The 20,072-nt window shown below is 45.1% G+C and overlaps 1 protein-coding gene across 1 annotated transcript in view; it reads left to right on the forward strand.

Annotated features, from left to right (window-relative positions):
- The window catches only part of ATXN7L1 (ataxin 7 like 1), an 88,046-nt gene that overhangs the window by 34,808 nt on the left and 33,166 nt on the right, over positions 1-20,072 (forward strand). The window contains exons 3-4 of the mRNA XM_058190020.1: positions 840-944; positions 18,698-18,923. Coding sequence (XP_058046003.1) covers positions 840-944; positions 18,698-18,923 — 331 coding nt within the window. The remainder of the gene's footprint in view (positions 1-839; positions 945-18,697; positions 18,924-20,072) is intronic.

Genomic DNA, 20,072 nt, shown 5'->3' on the forward strand with positions numbered 1-20,072 from the left:
GCAGCTCTTAAGAATGGGTTAGTTGGTTTTCTTGCACACTGCGAGATATTAAACTAGATTGTCTGTGTGGTGTCTTCCGATTCCTACAATTCTAAACGAACTTTAAGTTGAGGACTACCTGTGCATACATACCGATCGTACCTCCCATAAATTCAGAAGGAGGACTTATTTCTGAATAAAGCATGCAATACAGCATGCATCCATGGCATTGGACCGGAATATTTACGGGACCGCCTGCTGCCGACAGTTACCTCCCATTGTCCGATACGTCCAGTGCGCGCCCACAGGAAGGGTCTTCTTAGGGTGCCGTCGGCTAGTCAATGTCGGCTGGCGGCCCCCAGGGGAAGAGCGTTCTCCGGGGGGGGTCCGGCCTTGTGGAACAATTTGCCGGTGGGACTCCGTCTCCTCCCTGATCTCCGGACCTTTAAGCGCGAGCTCAAGACTTTCTTTTTTCACCAAGCGGGGCTGGCCTGATTGATTTTAGTATGGGGATTTTAGTGGGTTTTTTTATAGGGTTTTACCTAGGTTTTAGTTTTGATAAATTTTAGCTAATATTTTAATGTTATAGCGATTGAATCAGTGTTTTAAATTTGATAGTGTATTTTAAATTTTTGGGGATTCTTGTCGTTTTATTGGCTGAGTCTTCGGAGAAAGGCGGTATAAAAATATGAATAAATAAATAAATAAAATTGTTTCTTCTTCTTTTTTGGTGCTTTTTTTTTTAAAAAAAACAACAACAACCCAATATTTTACCTTTTTGAAAAGGAAGTATCTTTTCTTTTTTTCCCTAAGGATAACTTCTAATGTTTGTATATATGTATTTCTTAACTTTCCCACAGATATGCACTTATTTGGCCATTATCCAGCTCATGATGATTTCTATCTAGTTGTGTGCAATACCTGCAATCAGGTTATCAAGCCACAGGTTTTCCAGTCCCACTGCGGTAAGTGACACGTTTTGTTCGTGGATTATGGCTCGGTTGACTTCCATTTGATGTGCCTCCCTCGGTCGGAATTCTGATTAGAAAGAGCGGGGGAGAAACAAGATACGTGGATTTGTTTGTGACTGATTTGTGGGGGGGAACAGTGTGGCAGAAGATGACCCTCTGTGTACAGGTAGTCTTCGATTTACAATAGTTCGTTTAGGGACTGTTTGAAGTTAACAATGGCACTGAAAAAAATGACGTATGTTCTTCACGCTTACAACCTTCCCAGCATCCCCCACGATCGCATGATCGAAATTCAGCCGCTTGGCAACTGGTTCATACTTACGACGGTTGCTGTGTCCTCTGGGTGATGCTCCCCCTTTTGCGACCGTCTGACAAGGGGGACGCCAGATTCGTTTAACAACCGTGTGACTAAACTTGACCAACTGCAGCGATTCACTTCGCAACTGTGGCAGGAAAGGTCGTAACATGGGGCAAAACTCATTTAAGCAATGTCTCACTGAGCAACAGAAATTTTGGGCTCAGTTGTGGTCGTAAAGTCGAGGACTGGCTGTATTTGGAGCTGGCCCAAGAAACTTCGTTGTTGGAAGTGGAGAATTTAAATTCTTATGATCCTTGTTCGTCCATCGCCCCAGTAGAGGGGCGAATCTGTGATGACTGATTTTTTAAATTTTAAATTTTAAATTTTTAATCCTTTGTAATTTTATATGGGGTATTTTAGGTTAGGTCAATCTGACGGTTTTAATTCGGCCACTATTGAATAGGTATTTTAAATTGATATTTTAACTTTGTATACTTGCTGTTTTTATCTTTGGCTGTACACCGCCCTGAGTCCTTCGGGAGAAGGGCGGTATAAAAATTTAAATAAATAAAATAAAATAAATAAATGACAGGTACAGAAACCCAAATACAAAGTAATGAAGTGAGACGTAGATACGGTAAGGTAAAGGTTCCCTCGCACATGTGTGCTACTCGTTCCCGACTCTAGGGGGCGGTGATCATCTCCATTTCAAAGCCGAAGAGCCAGCGCTGTCCGAAGACGACTCTGTGGTCATGTGGCCGGCATGACTCAATGCCAAAGGCGCATGGAATGCTGTTCCCTTCCCACCAAAGGTGGTCCCTATTTTTCTACTTGCATTTTTTACGTGCTTTCGAAACTGCTGGGTTGGCAGAAGCTGGGACAAGTAACGGGAACAAGTCACCCCTTTATGCAGCACTAGGGAGCGAACTGCCGAACTGCCAACCTTTCGATCGACAAGCTCAGCGTCTTACCCACTGAGATAAAAAAAGACTTTCCTATCCTATTGAGCTCAGCATCTTACCTGTGAGGAGACAAGATAATCTACAAATATTCCTCAATTTACGACCGCAATTGAGCTCAACATTTATGTTGCTAAGGGAGAAATTTGTTAAGTGAGTTATACCCCATTTGTTAAGTGAATCACTTAAATTTTTAACACGGCGGTTAAGCGCATCGGGCTTCCCCATTGACTTTGCCTGTCAGAAGGTCGCAAAAGGGGATCAGGTGACCCCGGGACACTGCGACCGTCATAAATACGAGTCAGCTGTCGCGTCCAAATGTAAATCACGTGAACGTAGGGGTGCTGCAACGGTTGTAAGTGTGACAAATGGTCATAAGTGCCTTTTTTCAGTGCCGTTGTAACTTTGAATGGTCGCTTAATGAACTGTTGTAAGTTACAGGTACTCCTCCACTTACAACCATTTGTTTAGTGTCCGTTTAAAGTCACAAAAGTATTGGAGTTTTTTGGGTTTTTTTAGTTTGCATTTATATCCCGCCCTTCTCCGAAGACTCAGGGCGGCTTACACTATGTCAAGCAATAGTCTTCATCCATTTGTATATTGTATACAAAGTCAACTTTTATTGCCCCCAACAATATGGGTCCTCATTTTACCTACCTTATAAAGGATGGAAGGCTGAGTCAACCTTGGGCCTGGTGGGACTTGAACCTGCGGTAATTGCAAGCAGCTGCTGTTAATAACAGACTGTCTTAGCAGTCTGAGCCACCAGAGGCCCTTTAGTTAGTGACTTATAATTCTTTTTCAGCATCCCCATGGTCACATGATCAAAACCCAAAGGCTTGGCAACTGGCATGTATTTATGACAGTTTACAGGGTCACGTGATCACCTCCTGCAACCAAAGTTGACGGAGAAGCCCGGTTCACTTAGCCCTGTGTTAAGTGACATAACCACTCCTACGATCTGCGTAGCAAATGTGGCAAGAAAAGTCGTAGAATGGGGCAAAACTCACTTAACGGCGTCATGCTTGGCAAAGGGGAATTTTGGGCTCGGTTGCAGTCGCAAGTCGAGGACTACCTGTAGAATGAAGGAGAGTGAAGAGTGAAATATACATCACCGTACGCTAAATAATTTTTAAAAAGCTTTTTTCTGCTTTCCAGCGGCTTTGAGAGCCAGAACGGGAAGCAAAGTTTTATCTGGTTTGGTGCCATGATTGAGATGAGAGGTATCATGGCTTGTGATCAGAGGAAACTAACAAAATTGTGATGAGCCAGTAAGACTAGCCAGGCGTTGTCAGGCCTTGCTGCCTCTAATCAACCTAGGAACAATTTCCTGTTGGCTGTAATCACACTCAAAATAATCCATGTTGATTCCTTGGGTCAGGCATGGCCATTGCTTATTTTGCTGCCTTTCATGGTCTGTTCTGGATAGAATAGAATAGAATAGAATAGAATTTTTTATTGGCTAAGTGTGATTGGACACACAAGGAATTTGTCTTGGTGCATATGCTCTCAGTGTACATAAAAGAAAAGATACTTTCATCAAGGTACAACATTTACAACACAATTGACGGTCAATATATCAATATAAATCATAAGGATTGCCAGCAACAAAAGTTATAGCCATACAGTCATAAGTGGAAAGAGATTGGTGATGGGAATTATGAGAAGATTAATAGTAGTGCAGATTCAGTAAATAGTTTGACAGTGTTGAGGGAATTATTTGTTTAGCTGAGCGATGGCCTTCGGGAAAAAACTGTTCTTGTGTCTAGTTGTTCTGGTGTGCAGTGCTCTATAGCGTCGTTTTGAGGGTAGGAGTTGAAACAGTTTATGTCCAGGATGTGAGGGATCTGTAAATATTTTCACGGCCCTCTTCTTGATTCGTGCAGTATACAGGTCCTCAGTGGAAGGCAGGTTGATAGCAATTATTTTTTCTGCAGTTCTAATTATCCTCTGAAGTCTGTGTTTTTCTTGTTGGGTTGCAGAACCGAACCAGACAGTTATAGAGGTGCAAATGACAGACTCAATAATTCCTCTATAGAACTGAATCAGCAGCTCCTTGGGCAGTTTGAGCTTACTGAGTTGGCGCAGAAAGAACATTCTTGTTGTCCTTTTTTGATGATGTTTTTGATGTTAGCTGTCCATTTTAGATTAATCTCTCCTAACGTTGAAGCTACATTGAATGGGGGAATCTCTATCTTCAGAATTGGCCTCAGTGCAGACCCTAATGGGAGCGCTGATTTACTAAGAGGTGGTTTCAGTGAGTTTCCTCAAAGAAGGTCTTGGAGTCTTAGTGGACAACCAATTCAATATGAGCTAACAGTGTGGCCAGCAGCCAAAAAAGCCAATGCAATCCTAAATTGCATTAACAGAGGGATACATTCAAGTTCAAGTAAGGTACTAATACCACTCTATAAAGCCTTAGTAAGACCGTACCTAGAATACTGCATCCAGTTTTGGACACCACACTATAAAAAAGAGGTTGAGACGCTAGAAAGAGTGCAGAGAAGAGTAACAAATACAATTAGGGGACTGGAGGCCAAAGCATACAATGAACGGTTGCAGGAACTGGGCATGGCTAGTCTAGTGAACAGAAGGACCAGGGGAGACAGGATAGCAGCCTTCCAATTTTTGAGGGGCTGCCACAGAGAGGAGGGGGTCAAGCTATTCTCCAAGGCACCGGAAGGCCAGACAAGGAACAATGGATGGAAACTGATCAAGGAGAGATTCAACCTGGAAATAAGGAGACATTTTCTGACAGTGAGAGCAATCAACCCATGGAACAGAAGTTGCCTTCAGAAGTTGTGGGAGCTTAATCACTTGGAAGCTTTCAAGAAGAGACTGGACTGCCATGTCAGAAATGGCATAGGGTCTCCTGCTTGGGCGGGGGTGGGTGGGTTAGACTAGATGACCTCCAAGGTCCCTTCCAACTCTGTTAATCTTACTAAGGTGTCTAAAGTTTGGAGGAGATGCTCAAGTATCTTCACACCTTTAGCTTTGATACATATGACAGTAGATTTCCCAGGACTATGGGAATCTGCTTTTTCCATGTGCTCACAAAAAGCTCCTTTTTAGTTCTACGGACTTTATTTGAAGCCATATTATAGGATCAAGAGTGTAGTTATTTTGGAGCATTTCTGGTGAGCGAGAGAATATAGAATTGGAAGGAAATCTGTTAATTGTTAATCATCAAAACGGCCTCGAGTCCCTTTGTTTTCAATTTATATTTGGACAGCTTGACAGGACAGCTTGATTATTTCGTTGTGTCAGGGCAACGTAAATTATTTAAATATTAAAGATTGTTGGATTTACGTTTCTTTTTTTTAATTCATTGCATGCATATATATCTATTTTGTAACGGACGCATAGTTGTACTACTTCACCGTATCTTACTACATTTGAAGTATCTTCCGTAATCTCCAATCTTGTGTGTTGGAGCTGTAACTAAACCCTGACATTATTTTTCCTGCAAAAACATTAATTTAAAAAAAATACACCCGGGAAAGAATTTTGTGATTCTGAAGTAGGATCGACCAGCTTAAATATGTGGACGCTATTTATGTTTTTGTTTTCTCTCTGTTTGTCCAGTTGCAAATTAAAACACCATACATACGCTAACTTCTTGCTTTTATTGTCTGAGTAATGAACTAATGAATATTGCTGTTTAATGTTATTTCATTAGGCTAGCATTGTGTGGCTAAATCAAAAAGGAATATGTAAGGACTTCAGTAGAGTGCTTAATACACAGTTTTCTTTTTCTTAATAGAATAGAATTTTTTTTTATTGGCCAAGTGTGATTGGACACATGTATGCATGTCTTGGTGCATACACTCTCAGTATACATAAAACAAAAGATACATTCATCAAGGTACAACACTTACAACACTTAATGATAGTCATAGGGAACAAATAAGCAAACAGGAAACAATATCCGTATAAATCGTAAGGATACAAGCAGCAAAGTTACAGTCACACAGTCGTAAGTGGAAGGAGATGGGTGATGGGAACGATGAGATGATTAATAGTAGTGCAGATTTAGTAAATAGTTTGACAGTGTTGAGGGAATTATTTGTTTAGCAGAGTGATGGTCTTCGGGAAAAAACTGTTCTTGTGTCTAGTTGTTCTGGTGTGCAGTGCTCTATAGCGTCGTTTTGAGGGTAGGAGTTGAAACAGTTTATGTCCAGGATGTGAGGGGTCTGTAAATATTTTCTTGATTCATGCAGTATACAGGTCCTCAATGGAAGGCAGGTTGGTAGCCATTATTTTTTCTTATGATCTTTATTGTAAAAAAGCTCATTGTTATATTCAAATAGCCATTTTTTTTTAAAGGAAGTGATCTCTAGAGAGTGAAAGATACATGTATTTAAGGTTCCTTGGTGTTTAAAATAAATTTATTTCATCTAATGTTCTCAGTGTTGTCGATATTAATAATAATAGTACGAATACAAATAGATCTTGACATATATAAGCTATTGACGGTGCCGAAATTTTTGTCAAAAAAAAAAAAAAAGAATGGCAAACTCGCAGGTTATCGAAATTTAGTTTCAAGGTGCCCGCAATCCAGGCAACAATTCTGTGGGAAGTTTTAGCTTGGCTTGATAGCGCTACAACTTGATTTGCCGATCCGTTGACTCGCTGAACAAGCAGCGGTCTCGCTTAGCCACGGGCATCTCGAGCTCCGCCGTGGTCGTAAGTCGAGGATTACATTCTCTCAGGCACGAGCGAATGTCCCTTCTGTGTGAACATTTTGCAGTGCCTGAAGCGGCCTACGCTTCGTCTTGGGTACCGTTCCTCTGTTGCCCTGACAACGAGGCCGAGTTTTAAGAGGAAGGAGCCTTCGCTTGTCCTGGAAGTAATCTCTTTTTTTAGAAAGCTGGCAGATCTGCTTGTCTCTTTGCTTGGAAGAAAGCTACGGGATCTGAAAGGGATTCCCCTGAGATCCACCTGCTCTACTTTCCTCACTATCTGCTCCCCAACGGCAACGGATTAATTTAGCAAATGCTTGCTAAAGCATCCCTAAGGGATATGCAGGCAGTCCTCACCTTAACGACCACAATTTAACGCCCCCCCCCCCCGATTTATCTCGCTAAGCAAGAAATTTGTTGTGCGAGTTTTGCCCCCTTTTTGAGGACTTGCCTTGCTCCGGTTGTTAAGTGAATCCGGCTTCCCCCATTGTGAGAAGGTCGCAAAAGGGGATCACGTGACAAACCCCCCCCCACCGCCTGGACACTGCTATGGTCATAAGTGTGAGTCAGTTGTCCAGCATCCAAATGTAAATCGCGTGACCATGGGGAGGTGTGAAAAATGGTCATAAGTCATTGTTTTCAGTGCTGTTGTAACTTTAAATGGTCACTAAGTGAACGCGTTGTAAGTCGAGGACTGCCTTTAATGCTCACATCTGAAGACGTTCTTTATAACTGATGATTAACAAGGGTTACGTCGACGTGGTTTATTGTATTATATCAGTATCTTTACAAATAAACCCTTTATAGCAGGGGTCTCCAATCTTGGCAACTTTAAGCCTGGCAGACTTCAACTCCCAGAATTCCCCAGCCAGCTTTGCTGGCTGGGGAATTCTGGGAGTTGAAGTCTGCCAGGCTTAAAGTTGCCAAGATTGGAGACCCCTGCTTTATAGCTAATAACTATGCCTGTAAAACACTTGTTCAGGTAGTCCTCGAATTAATGACCACAATGGAGCCCCAAAGTTCCATTGCTGAGCAAGACGGTTGTTAAGTGAGTTTTGCCCCATTTTGTGACCTTTTCCTCACAGTTGTTAAGCGAATCACTGCAGTTACTAAGTGAATCATGTAGTCATTAAGTGCATCTGGCTTCTCTCTTTGATTTTGCTTGTTGGAAGGCAGCTGGGAGGGTCACAAATGGTGATCGCATTACTCCGGGTCATTGCAACCGTCATAAATATGTGATAGTTGCCAAACCCCTTATGACGTGGGTTGGGTTGAGAGAGAGAGAGTGACAGGCCCAAAGTCACCCAGCTGGCTTTCATTACTAAGGCGGGACTAGAATTCTTTTTCTCCTAGCGATTGGGCCAAGGTCACCCAATCAGCTTTCATGGCTAAGGTGGGACTAGAACTCTCCCATCTCCTGGTGATTGGGCCAAGGTCACCAGCTTTCATGGCTAAGGCGGGACTAGAACTCTCTGTCTCCTGGCGATTGGGCCAAGGTCACCCAATCAGCTTTCATGGCTAAGGCGGGACTAGAACTCTCCATCTCCTGGTGATTGGGCCAAGGTCACCAGCTTTCATGGCTAAGGCGGGACTAGAACTCTCCGTCTCCTGGCGATTGGGCCAAGGTCACCCAACCAGCTTTCATGGCTAAAGCGGGACTAGAACTCTCCATCTCCTGGCAATTGGGCCAAGGTCACCCAGCCAGCTTTCATAGCTAAGTCGGGACTAGAACTCTCCATCTCCTGGCAATTGGGCCAAGGTCACCCAACCAGCTCTCCTGGCTAAGGGTGGTACTAGAATTCACAGTCTGTGCTTTCTAGCCTTGTACCTCAACCCACTAAACCAGCTGGCTCTCGTCTGGCAACCAGTTCCTGCAATAGTAGGTGCCTGGCATATTCATTGTCTAATAAATTGCATGTTATTACATTGAAATTACATCAAATAAAATACAGTTTTTCTTCCAACCCTTGCTCAATTTATGTACTTTCAACTCGGCAGTCTTTCAAGACCAAGGAATGCCCTGAGTTCGAAAGCCCTGGTCTCCCATCTAGGGGTGAATCCTTTGCCTTGGGATTCGTACCAGATTAACAGAGTTGGAAGGGACCTTATAGGTCATCTAGTCCAACCCCCGCTTAAAGTGTGTCACAATGGTGTGTCTCCAACAGAACCCCAGGACCCTCCCTGTGAAAAGGGGACCTGATGGCAATGCCCCACAAATATATATTTCCTGAAAGTGCCTGCTGTAGTTTTCATGTTTTCCCCAGGCTTGGCGGGGGGGAAAATGTATGTCTTGGTTTTCTTAATCCAGAGATTAGTTTTCAGAGTTTTTAGAGATGGTGAGAGCTGATTCTTCCTGACTGAGCCATGTTTTTTATTTATATTTTATGATAAGATTTCCAGTACAGTGGTTGAATACACTTTTCATAATTTTCAAGAATTTGAGCCTACTTACTTGCTAAGTTATATCCAGTAGGGGGAGCCTCTATATTAAAAATTGTCCTTCCTGAATTCACTTTTTCTGCTATTAAAGGTTTTTTTCTGAAATGAAGTATTCCCTCCCTCCCTCCCTCCTTTCCCTTTCTTTTCTTTCCTTCCTTTCTTCCTTCTTTCTTTCTCTTTCTTTCTTCTCCCTTACCTCTTTTCCTCTCTCCCTCTTTTTTCCTTCCTTCCTTCCTTCCTTCCTTCCTTCCTTCCTTTCTTTCTTTCTTTCCTTCCTTCCTTCCTTCATTTTTCCTCTTTCTTTCTTCCTTCCTTCCTTTTTCTTTCTTCTCCCTTACCTCTTTTCCTCTCTCCTCTTTTCCTTCCTTCCTTCCTTCCTTCCTTCCTTCCTTCCTTCCTTCCTTCCTTCCTTCCTTCCTTCCTTGTTCTTCCCTCTTTCTTTCTTCCTTCCTTCCTTTTTCTTTCTTCTCCCTTACCTCTTTTCCTCTCTCCCTCTTTTTCCCTTCCTTCCTTCCTTCCTTCTTCTTCCCTCTTTCTTTTCTTCCTTCCTTCCTTTTTTTCTTCTCCCTTACCTCTTTTCCTCCCTCCCTCCCTCTTTCTTTTTTCTTCCTTCCTTCTTTCCTTCCTTCCCTCCCTCCCTCCTCCTTCCTTCCTCCCTCCCTCCCTCCCTCCCTCCCTCCTTCCTTCCTTCCTTCCGTAATTCTTACAATCCCAAGTGGAAGTTTATCCTACGGATTAATCAGTAAAAAGGGGCCAAAATTCACTTGACAAATGTCTCGCTTGAAAACAGAAATGTTGGGCTCAATTGAGGTCGTAAGTCAAGGACCATCTGTCGTAAATCATAGTAGTTACCAGAGATTGGCTGGTCTTAAAAAATGAAGCTAAGATAGGTTGGACTTGGTTAGCCTAAGGATGGGAGACCACCAGGAAATGCCAATCTCCACAGGAGATTTTATTTAATCTTTAAATGGGAGGATACAGAAATTCTCTTCTTTTAGTGGGTGTCATGGAATCGACTGCTGTACATCAAAAGAAGAGTTTTATTTGAGCCCGAAAGGTTTATGTCTGCTGTGAAAAATTGTGGCCGTAGTCAACATTCCTTGTTTAGCAACTATACAAGTAGTCCTTGATTTACAGCCATAATTGGGACAGAATTTCCCTCACTAAGCAAGGCGATTGTTAAATGAGCCATGCCGGCCTTAATATTTTCAGACAGTTATGCATTTTCATATGCAGCATATGAGGTAGAAGGTATTCAGGAATACAGAGGGTCCTTGACTTACAGCCATTCGTTTAGTGACCGTTTGAAGAAAAAAATAATTTGTGGGAAAATAAGATTTATAATTATGGTTAATGCAGCCCTTGATTCTTCTTCTTCTTCTTTTTTTTTTTTTTGAAAGACTGTAAAAACTACAGCATTTATTGATTAGGTACAAAATCTGGGAAACTACTAGTCCTCAACTTATGACGGTTCATTTCATGACAGTTCAACGGCACTGAAAAAAGTGACTTATGGCCATTTTTCACACTTACGACCGTTGCAGCATTCCCTGTGCTCATATGATCAAAAGTCAGACACTTGGGGCAACTGACTCGGAGTTATGACGGTCGCAGTGTCCCGGGGACACTCAATCCCCTTTTGAGGCTCTCTGAGTCAATGAGGAAACCAGATTCACTTAACAACCTGTGACTAACTGAACAGTTGCAGTGATTCATTTAACAAACGCGGTGAGAAAGGTCATAAAATGGGGCAAAACACACTTAACAACTGTCTCAGTTAGCAACGGAAACTTGGGGTTCAATTTGTGGTCTAAGCAGTTAAAAAATCCGAAGTGATCATTTCCCTAGAATCTACAGGAGCAGAATTAAATTAAGCTATTTAACATGCTACCGTATATCTTCTAAACGAGCGACACTCTAAAATGACGTTTCCAAAATCCAGGCCGTCTTCGACTTAACGACAGTTCAATTTAGTGACCATTCAAAGTTACAACCGCATCGAAAAGAGGGACTTGCGACCGTTTTTCACACTTAACAGGAATTATCCCTGTCAAAATTCAAACGCTTGGCAGCTGACGCATATTTATGACGGTCGCAGTGGCCCCGGGGGTCCCCTCTTGCGACCGTCAGTGGGGAACAACTGTGTTACTACCGGTAATTTAACATCCTCAGCAAGTCACTTAACAACCGTGGCAAGAAAGGTGGGGCCAAACTACCTTAACTAATGTTTCCCTTAGCGACAGAAATTTGGGGCTCCACTGTGGCCATAAATAGCAACAATTCAGTTGTTGCAGGATTATCACACTCACACACCTCCAGCCATTTTACGGTTGGAATCCTCTCATTCTGCTACTCTTCTATTCCAGAATAGATCCAGTCAGTTTCCCCGAGAGCAAAGACCGTCCCTTAAATCTAATCTGAAGCGGTGACCCGGGTTGTGTTGTTTTGTGTAGCCCCAGCAGCCGGTGCCCCAAGTTGCAAATCTGCTGCTGTTGGAGCAGAAACTGCTTCGCTTCCAGAGCCTTTTGCAGTTGTGATTGTGTTGCTGCTGTCGTTTCTCGGACCGGGTCCCTACCGTGAGTCATTTTGTGTTCTCGCGGTTCAAGAGTTGTTTACAGCCATCCTAGGACTCGAGTTAACTTGGCAGGCCGGGCTTCCATGTAAGTCGTTTGCAGTTTCCTCTTATCTAGCGAGATAATGTGTGATTTCTCCCCTTCCTTAGAGCAGTCATTAAAGAACTTTTTAATCGTTATTTCGGAAGTTAATGATCTGGAGGGAGTAATTGCAAAAAACAGGAAACTCCCATTTCAGACGTGGGAGTTTCACCGATTGCTTTTTTTTGCTGCCAGAGAAAGAATCCGTGTTTAGTTCGTTCCCTTTGACAGTTTTTACACTTAAGTAGCACGGACTGAACTCCCGTTGCCATTTTTTTCCTTGTTGTTTACGTTATTGTGAAGTGACACTCCTGAAATAGTTTCCTTGTTTTGATATCCTTGGGAATAATAATTGTCCGGATTTGCAAACTTTTACAAATGTTTGTTTGATTGTTTTGCTTCCTTTAAACTCCCGCGTTAGTCGATGTGGTTAGTCGATGTTCTGTTTTCACTTAAAACTGGGTACAGAGTGTGCTGGAGCTTGTCACAGAGAAAGTGAAAGTACTCAAAAATGTTTACAAGCTTTGGCTCCTTAGCAAACTGCCTTTTAACCACCGTACGGTTTCCAGGTACTTCACTTCTCGGCTTACGGTTTACGATGTTCGGTTTTTAAAATCGTTATTTTACAATATGCCCGGATTTTGCTTTGCTTTTAACCGGTGGAGCATTTTAAACTGGGTATGCGACTCGTATCAACTACCTACCTACCCACCATAGTAAACCTATGTTATTTTGTGACGGGTTAAAAGAAAGGAATGCTTAGCATAGCTCAAAACATTTCACAGCCTCCGCGAAAGCCAAAATTGATTCCTTCCGACACTTAATAAAAACTTGAGAAGCGAATCGGTCAGTCTTGAGAAAAAAAAATGTCATTTTCTAGTAAGTACAATATCGGGCCAAGATTCTCTTTGTGTTTGTAGTGCAGAGCGTTAAATGTTTTTTTAAGTGCATGTATTTCTGCAATATGGGAAGGCTCAGTTGAAAAGGCCTCGCTCATCTGGCAGTTGTGTTGTGCGGTATTAGGCCATCCTTGGGTGCAAAGGTTGCTGTTATCAGGAGGGGTCCATTTATTTATTTATTATTATTATTATTTGCAGAAACATAGCACATTCTGTAGCCATTTGCGATGTTTCTACTGCTTTAATGCAAATTTTTTTTTAAAAAAAAGGATTCCTGTCAACAACAGAAAAGCATTTCCAGAGCAGGAATCCTGCAAATTGAAATTCGTTAGTATGATAAATAGATTGGGCTCTGTGAGAGCATCATTTGAAGGGGGGAAAAAAGAGCAAATTTTGTTCTTGTATTTGCTAAGAACTAGAAATGGCCATGTAGGTAATTCAGGAAAATGCCAATCTGAAAGTGTTGCTCTTCTTCTTCTTCTTCTTCTTCTTCTTCTTCTTCTTCTTCTTCTTCTTCTTCTTCTTCTTCTTCTTCTTCTTCTTCTTCTTCTTCTTCTTCTTCTTCTTCTTCTTCTTCTTCTTCTTCTTCTTCTTCTTCTTCTTCTTCTTCTTCTTCTTATTATTATTATTATTATTATTATTATCTCTTCATTAAACATGAAACTCAGTTAACTGAAACTCAATTAATCGAGCATTATTATTATTACTATTGTTATTATCTCTTTTATTCATTAAACATGAAACTCAGTCAACTGAACATTTAAAAATGTGTCACAAATACGAGTGATCGGTGCTAATGGTTGATTTGGGTTGCTGCCAGCGTCCTAGGTATCAACCAAGCATCTTCTTAAAATTATTATTGTTGTTTTTGTTTTACGGTATTATTATTATGGTATTGTTATTATTATCATCTTTATTCATTAAACATGAAGCTCAGTCAACTCAGTCAACTTAGTCAAAAAGGCATCACAAATACCATTGACTGCTGCTAATGGTTGATACAGGCTGCTATTATTATTATTATTATTATTATTATTATTATTATTATTATTATTATTATTATTATTATTATTATTATTATTATTATTATTATTATTATTTCGTGATAGTGCAGTGGTTAGAATGCAGTAATACAGGCTATTGCTGAATGCCGACTGCCAGCAGTTTGGCAGTTCGATTCTGACCGACTCAAGGTTGACTCCGCCCACTGCCAGGAGTTTGATCTGGGACGGGACTCGTATGGGCATGAACAACGCCCCCTCCCCCCCCCTCCCCCCCTCATGGTCATGGACTGGAACATCGTTTTCTCCCCTACTCTGACTTTTGTTATGCCCTGCCAACATTCCGCAATCGTCATCAGCGGTTCACCTCTCTTTGAGCTATTTTATTCCATCAGTGACGGAGAGGTGGTCGGCTTGGACAATTTGTTACAGCAGCAGAGCGGCATGTGGGGCCATATTGGGTCCAGAGGATAATCTGCCGGCGTAGGGGTGGAGACATGGACGGCGACATCTTGACGGCTAAGGATGGACATTTGCCACGACTTTTGGGCCTATTTCTCCATGAGATATTCATTTGCCGATCTACTACGACTGCGAGGTTCCCCGCCTGCAGGAATGGCCTCCAAGCTATCGAGGGCTTATTTTAACGAAGGGTCTTGGGACCCAGAGAGGTGGCATGCTAAGAAGATTTTGGGGGGTTTTTTAAATAGTTTTTTAAATAAGGGTTTTTTAGGGGGTGGGAGGGATCCGACGGGGGGGGGGGAGGACCCGTCGGGGAGGGATCCAGCCCCTGTGCTAGTTCGCGACATTACGCCATCTTGTCTGAAGGCAGGGGAGGACGTTCCAGGTTTAGAGGGCTGTTCGATCTGTACGGTAAGTGGGAGAGGCAGATATGGCGGGGAGGGCCGTGTCGAGTTATGGGGGCACGTGCTCAAGTTTGAGAGCGATCACGTGCTCCGCCCTCAGTCCCTACCTGCCTCGGGTGGCCATGATCCTCAGAGCTTGGACCTTCGGCTGATGTTATGTAATGCCCGGTCCGTGGTTAATAAGGCTCCCCTGATTTGTGACCTTATTCAGGGGGGGTCCGCGGACCTCATGGGCATTACGGAGACCTGGTTGGGCCCTGAGGGGGGGTCCCCCTTGTTGAGATGTGCCCTCCAGGCTTCCGAGCATTTCATCAGCCGAGAGTCCAAGGTGGGGGGGGGGTGGCGGTTGTTATTAAGGAAGATCTAGAGCCGAGGGAGACCACTGTTCCTCAGATTGCTGGCTGCGAATCCCTCTGTGTGCGCTGGGGCTATAGGAATCAGTTGGGCTTGGTGATCGCGTACCTGGCTCCTTGCTGCGTGACCACAGCCCTGCCCGAGCTGTTGGAGGTACTGGCTGCTGTGGCGGTTGAGACCCCCAAACTTATAGTTATGGGGGATTTCAACTTGCCATCGGCTGGCCTGTCATCAACGGCAGCTCGGGAGTTCCAGGCTTCCATGACGGCCTTGGACCTGATTCGAGTAAATGATGGCCCTACGCACACAGGGGGAGGCATGCTAGATATGATTTTTATCTCTGGACAGTGGTTAAATGATCTGGTATTAGATGATTTAGTAACAGAACCAATGTCATGGTCGGATCATTTTCTCCTTCGCCTAGACTTCCGAACCGCTATTCACCACCGCAGGGAGACGGAACCTATACGGTGGTTCCGTCCCAGGCGCCTGATGGACCCTGAGAGGTTCCAGACGGAGCTTGGGCCATTCCCTGAGGATCTGGCCCACGGCACGACTGAGGAACTGGTCATGGCCTGGGAGCAGGCCGCGGCCGGGGCCCTGGACCGTGTCGCGCCTTTGCGGCCTCTGACCCGGCGTAGATCTCGTCCGGCCCCTTGGTTCTCCGAGGGGCTGAGGGAGATGAAACGCCGGAGAAGACGCCTAGAGAGCACCTGGAGGTCCAGTCGCCCGGTTGATCGGACACTAGTTAGGACCTATACTAGGACCTACCTAGTGGCAATGAGGGAAGCGAGGCGCCCACGCCTACCTCATTGCGCCGGCAGATAACCGCCCGGCCGCCCTGTTTGGGTGACCCGCCTCTCCTACATCAGGAGGTGCGGGATGACCCTTGCAGGACGAGCCGAGGAGTTTAGTGGTTATCTATACGATAAAATCGTTCAGCTGAGGGACGGTCTGGACCGAATTTGGGATGATCCAAGCGAGGGAGAGGAGGCACGTCTTGTTGAGCACATTTGGGATGAGTTTGACCCTGTGGCTCCCGAGGACGTGGACAGGTTGTTGGGGAGGCTTCACGGCACGACATGTTTACTGGACCCGTGCCCTTCCTGGCTGGTACTGGCCACTCAGGCGGTGACACGAGGCTGGCTCCAGAGGATTATCAACGCTTCTTTGTTGGATGGGGTTTTCCCTGCCGCCTTGAAAGAGGCGGTGGTGAGACCCCTCCTTAAGAAGCCCTCTTTGGACCCAGCTATTTTGGCTAATTATCGTCCAGTCTCCAACCTTCGCTTTGTTGCGAAGGTTGTAGAGAGTGCCGTGGCGCGACAGCTGCCCCAACACCTGGATGAAGATGTCTATCTAGACCTGTTCCAGTCCGGCTTCCGACCCGGATACAGCACGGAGACAGCTTTGGTCGCATTGGTGGATGATCTCTGGAGGGCCAGGGACAAGGGATATTCCTCTGCCCTGGTCCTATTAGACCTCTCAGCGGCGTTCGATACCATCGATCATGGTATCCTGCTGCGCCGGTTGGAGGGATTGGGAGTGGGAGGCACCGTATATCGGTGGTTCTCCTCCTATCTCTCCGACCGGTCGCAGACGGTGTTGACAGGGGGGCAGAGGTCGACCGCGAGGGGCCTCACTTGTGGGGTCCCTCAGGGGTCGATTCTCTCGCCCCTGCTGTTCAACATCTACATGAAGCCGCTGGGTGAGATCATCAGTGGTTTCGGGGTGAGATACCAGCAGTACGCTGACGACACTCAGCTGTACTTTTCCACCCCGGACCACCCCAATGAAGCTGTTGAAGTGCTGTCCCGGTGTTTGGAGGCTGTACGGGTCTGGATGGGGAGAAACAGGCTCAAGCTTAATCCCTCCAAGACGGAGTGGCTGTGGATGCCGGCACCCCGATTCAGTCAGCTGCAGCCGCGGCTGGCTGTTGGTGGCGAGTTACTGGCCCCAAAGGATAGGGTGCGCAACTTGGGTGTCCTTCTGGATGATCGGCTGTCGTTTGACGATCATTTGACGGCCGTCTCCAGGAGGGCCTTCCACCAGGTTCGCCTGGTCCGGCAGTTGCGCCCCTTCCTTGATCGGGATGCCTTATGCACGGTCACTCATGCGCCTGCTACCTCTCGCTTGGATTACTGTAATGCTCTCTACATGGGGCTCCCCCTGAGTGCGCTCGGAGGCTTCAGTTAGTCCAGAATGCAGCTGCGCGGGTGATAGAGGGAGCTACACGTAGCTCCCATGTAACACCGCTCCTGCGCAGACTGCACTGGCTGCCTGTGGCCTTCCGGGTGCACTTTAAGGTGTTGGTTACGACCTTTAAAGCGCTCCATGGCTTAGGACCTGGGTACTTACGGGACCGCCTGCTGTTACCATACGCCTCCCACCGACCCGTACGCTCCCACAGAGAGGGACTTCTCAGGGTGCCGTCCGCCAAACAATGTCGGCTGGCGGCCCCCAGGGGAAGGGCCTTCTCTGTGGGGGCTCCCACACTCTGGAACGAGCTTCCCCCGGGCTTACGCCAAATTCCTGACCTTCGGACATTTCGTCGCGAACTCAAGACTCACCTTTTTATCCGCGCGGGGCTGGCTTAAATTTGGGATTTTAAATTTTAAATTTATTAATTTTAAATGGGGTTTTAGTAGAGTAAATTTTAATTATTGGGCTAATTTAAATAAGTTTTTTAAATTGGATTTTAAATTTGTATATTGTATTGTTGGTTTTTATTATGCCTGTACACCGCCCTGAGTCCTTCGGGAGAAGGGCGGTATAAAAATTAAATAAAATAAAATAAAATAAATAAATATAAATCCTGACTAGCTCAAGGCTGACTCAGTCTTCCACCCTTCCAAGGTCGGTAAAACGAGGACCCATATTTCTGGGGGAAATAGGCTGACTCTGTTAACCACTTAGAGAGGGTTGTAAAGCCCTGTGAAGCAGTATATAAGTCTAAGTGCTATTGCTATTATTATATCATTAGTTGCCTCTAAGGGGACGATGCATTGAAGGCAAATGAGGTCCAGGCAGAAGAAGAACATCATGGCTTCAAAATCTAAGGGACCGGTTTCGACAAAACTCAGCAGCACTTTTTTGTCGCCAACATGATCGCCAACGTCCGATGACGGATACGGCACAAGAAGAAGGAAAGGAAAGCATCTCAAATTATATTGGCGTTATACCGTACATCTATAACAGCTTGACAGGACGTACAATGTGGGCCCTTACAATTCGAGTTTACATATTTTTTTTTTAATGTGGGGCTCTCAAAGCTCAGTTGTTTTCTTGCAGACGGTTCATTACCCAACAAGGTAACATCATCTGTGCTACAAGGGTGTGAGGTTTGCTCTCATTGGAGCACCCCACTCCCTTCTAGCGCTGATGATGTTACCTAGTTGGGTAATAGACGTCTGCAAGAAAACAACCAAGCTCGGACAGCACCAAGGAGCCCCCCGCCCCCAGTTCTACCCAGTTCAAATATTCTCTTCTCTCCATTTTTTTAAAATGTGTTTCTATTCCTTTTGCTTGTCTTCCACAATTGCCTATGTTTTTATTCATTTAGTATTGTTGATATCTATCTCTATATTACCTATTGCAGAACGAAGACACGGTTCAATGTGCAAATCTTCCTCATCTCCAGCATCTCCAGGACCCTGTAATTCCAGGGCATGCCTAATACAGATGAAGCCGAAATCCTGCATCAGTGGCCATAACTCCGTAAACAACAACGCAAAGCCATTCAAAACGCCCAAAGACAATCTCATTACCTCCAGTAGCAAACTGCATATGGTCTTTTCTTCAAAAGTCTCAAGAGATAAACCTTGGTAAGTTGGTATTCTTGCCGACTCTTGATTTCACCTTCTTTTCTCAGTGTTAGATTTCCGATATATTAGATTTCTGTCGAGTTGGAGGGACGCGGTGGCTCAGGGGCTAGGACATTGAGCTTGTCGATCGAAAGGTCGGCAGCTCAGCGGTTCGAATCCCGAGTGCCGTGTAACGGGGTGAGCTCCCGTGACTTGTCCCGGCTTCTGCCAACCTAGCAGTTCGAAAGCACCTAAAAAAAATGCAAGTAGAAAAATAGGGACCACCTTTGGTGGGAAGGTAACAGTGTTCCGTGCACCTTTGGCATTTAGTCATGCCGGCCACATGACCACGGAGACGTCTTTGGAGAGCGCTGGCTCTTCGGCTTTGAAACAGAGATGATCACCGCTCCCTAGAGTCGGGAACATATGTGCGAGGGGAACCTTTACCTTTACCTTAACTTATGTCGTGTCCCACTCCTCCGCTGACGGCCGGGTCGGGGAAGTCCGTATCAGGCGTGCAGCTCTGCCAAAGTCCTATCAGAGTTCTCAAGGCAGGCAAGAGACCAGGAAGTGACTTCAGCAATCCAAGGTAGACTTTGCCTGACTCAGAGAATGCCAGAAAGCAGATCCTTTATATAGGCCATGGGGTGTGGCTCCATGACTCAGCACTTATCCAGGCCTGCCCCTCCCTTCCTTTTGCTGACATCGCCTATCAATTCTCCGGAAGCGAGGATCTCTCCAGGCTCCAGCTGTTGGCAATTCACATTCCTCAGGCTCACATGCTGTGGGGGAGGGGGAGGGATCTAGTTGCTCCTTTTGCCTGGGCATGGAGCCAGGGCTGGGGGCTGGAGGCCCGTCAGGCCCTTCGTCTTGCTCGGCCTGTCTGGGCATGGTGCCAGGGCTGGGGCCTGGAGGCATACCAGGACATTCCTCAGCGTTTGGCAGGAGATAAGAGGGACCCGGCTGCGGGGGGAGCGAGCGAGACACAACAACTTAGTTGTTTTGGCCTGCAGATCCCTAGAGTGCCATCCCAAGGGGAGGAGTTTATGTCCAGGATATGAGGGATGCCAAACGAGTGGTGTGGTGGCCTAGAGGTAGATCTCTCGCCTCACAATGAGGAGGCTGTGAGTTCGATCGTAGATAGAGGCAGATATTTCTCTCTATGGGCAC

Source organism: Ahaetulla prasina, chromosome 7, assembly GCF_028640845.1.
Source record: "Ahaetulla prasina isolate Xishuangbanna chromosome 7, ASM2864084v1, whole genome shotgun sequence".
NCBI classification, from domain to species: Eukaryota; Metazoa; Chordata; class Lepidosauria; order Squamata; family Colubridae; genus Ahaetulla; species Ahaetulla prasina.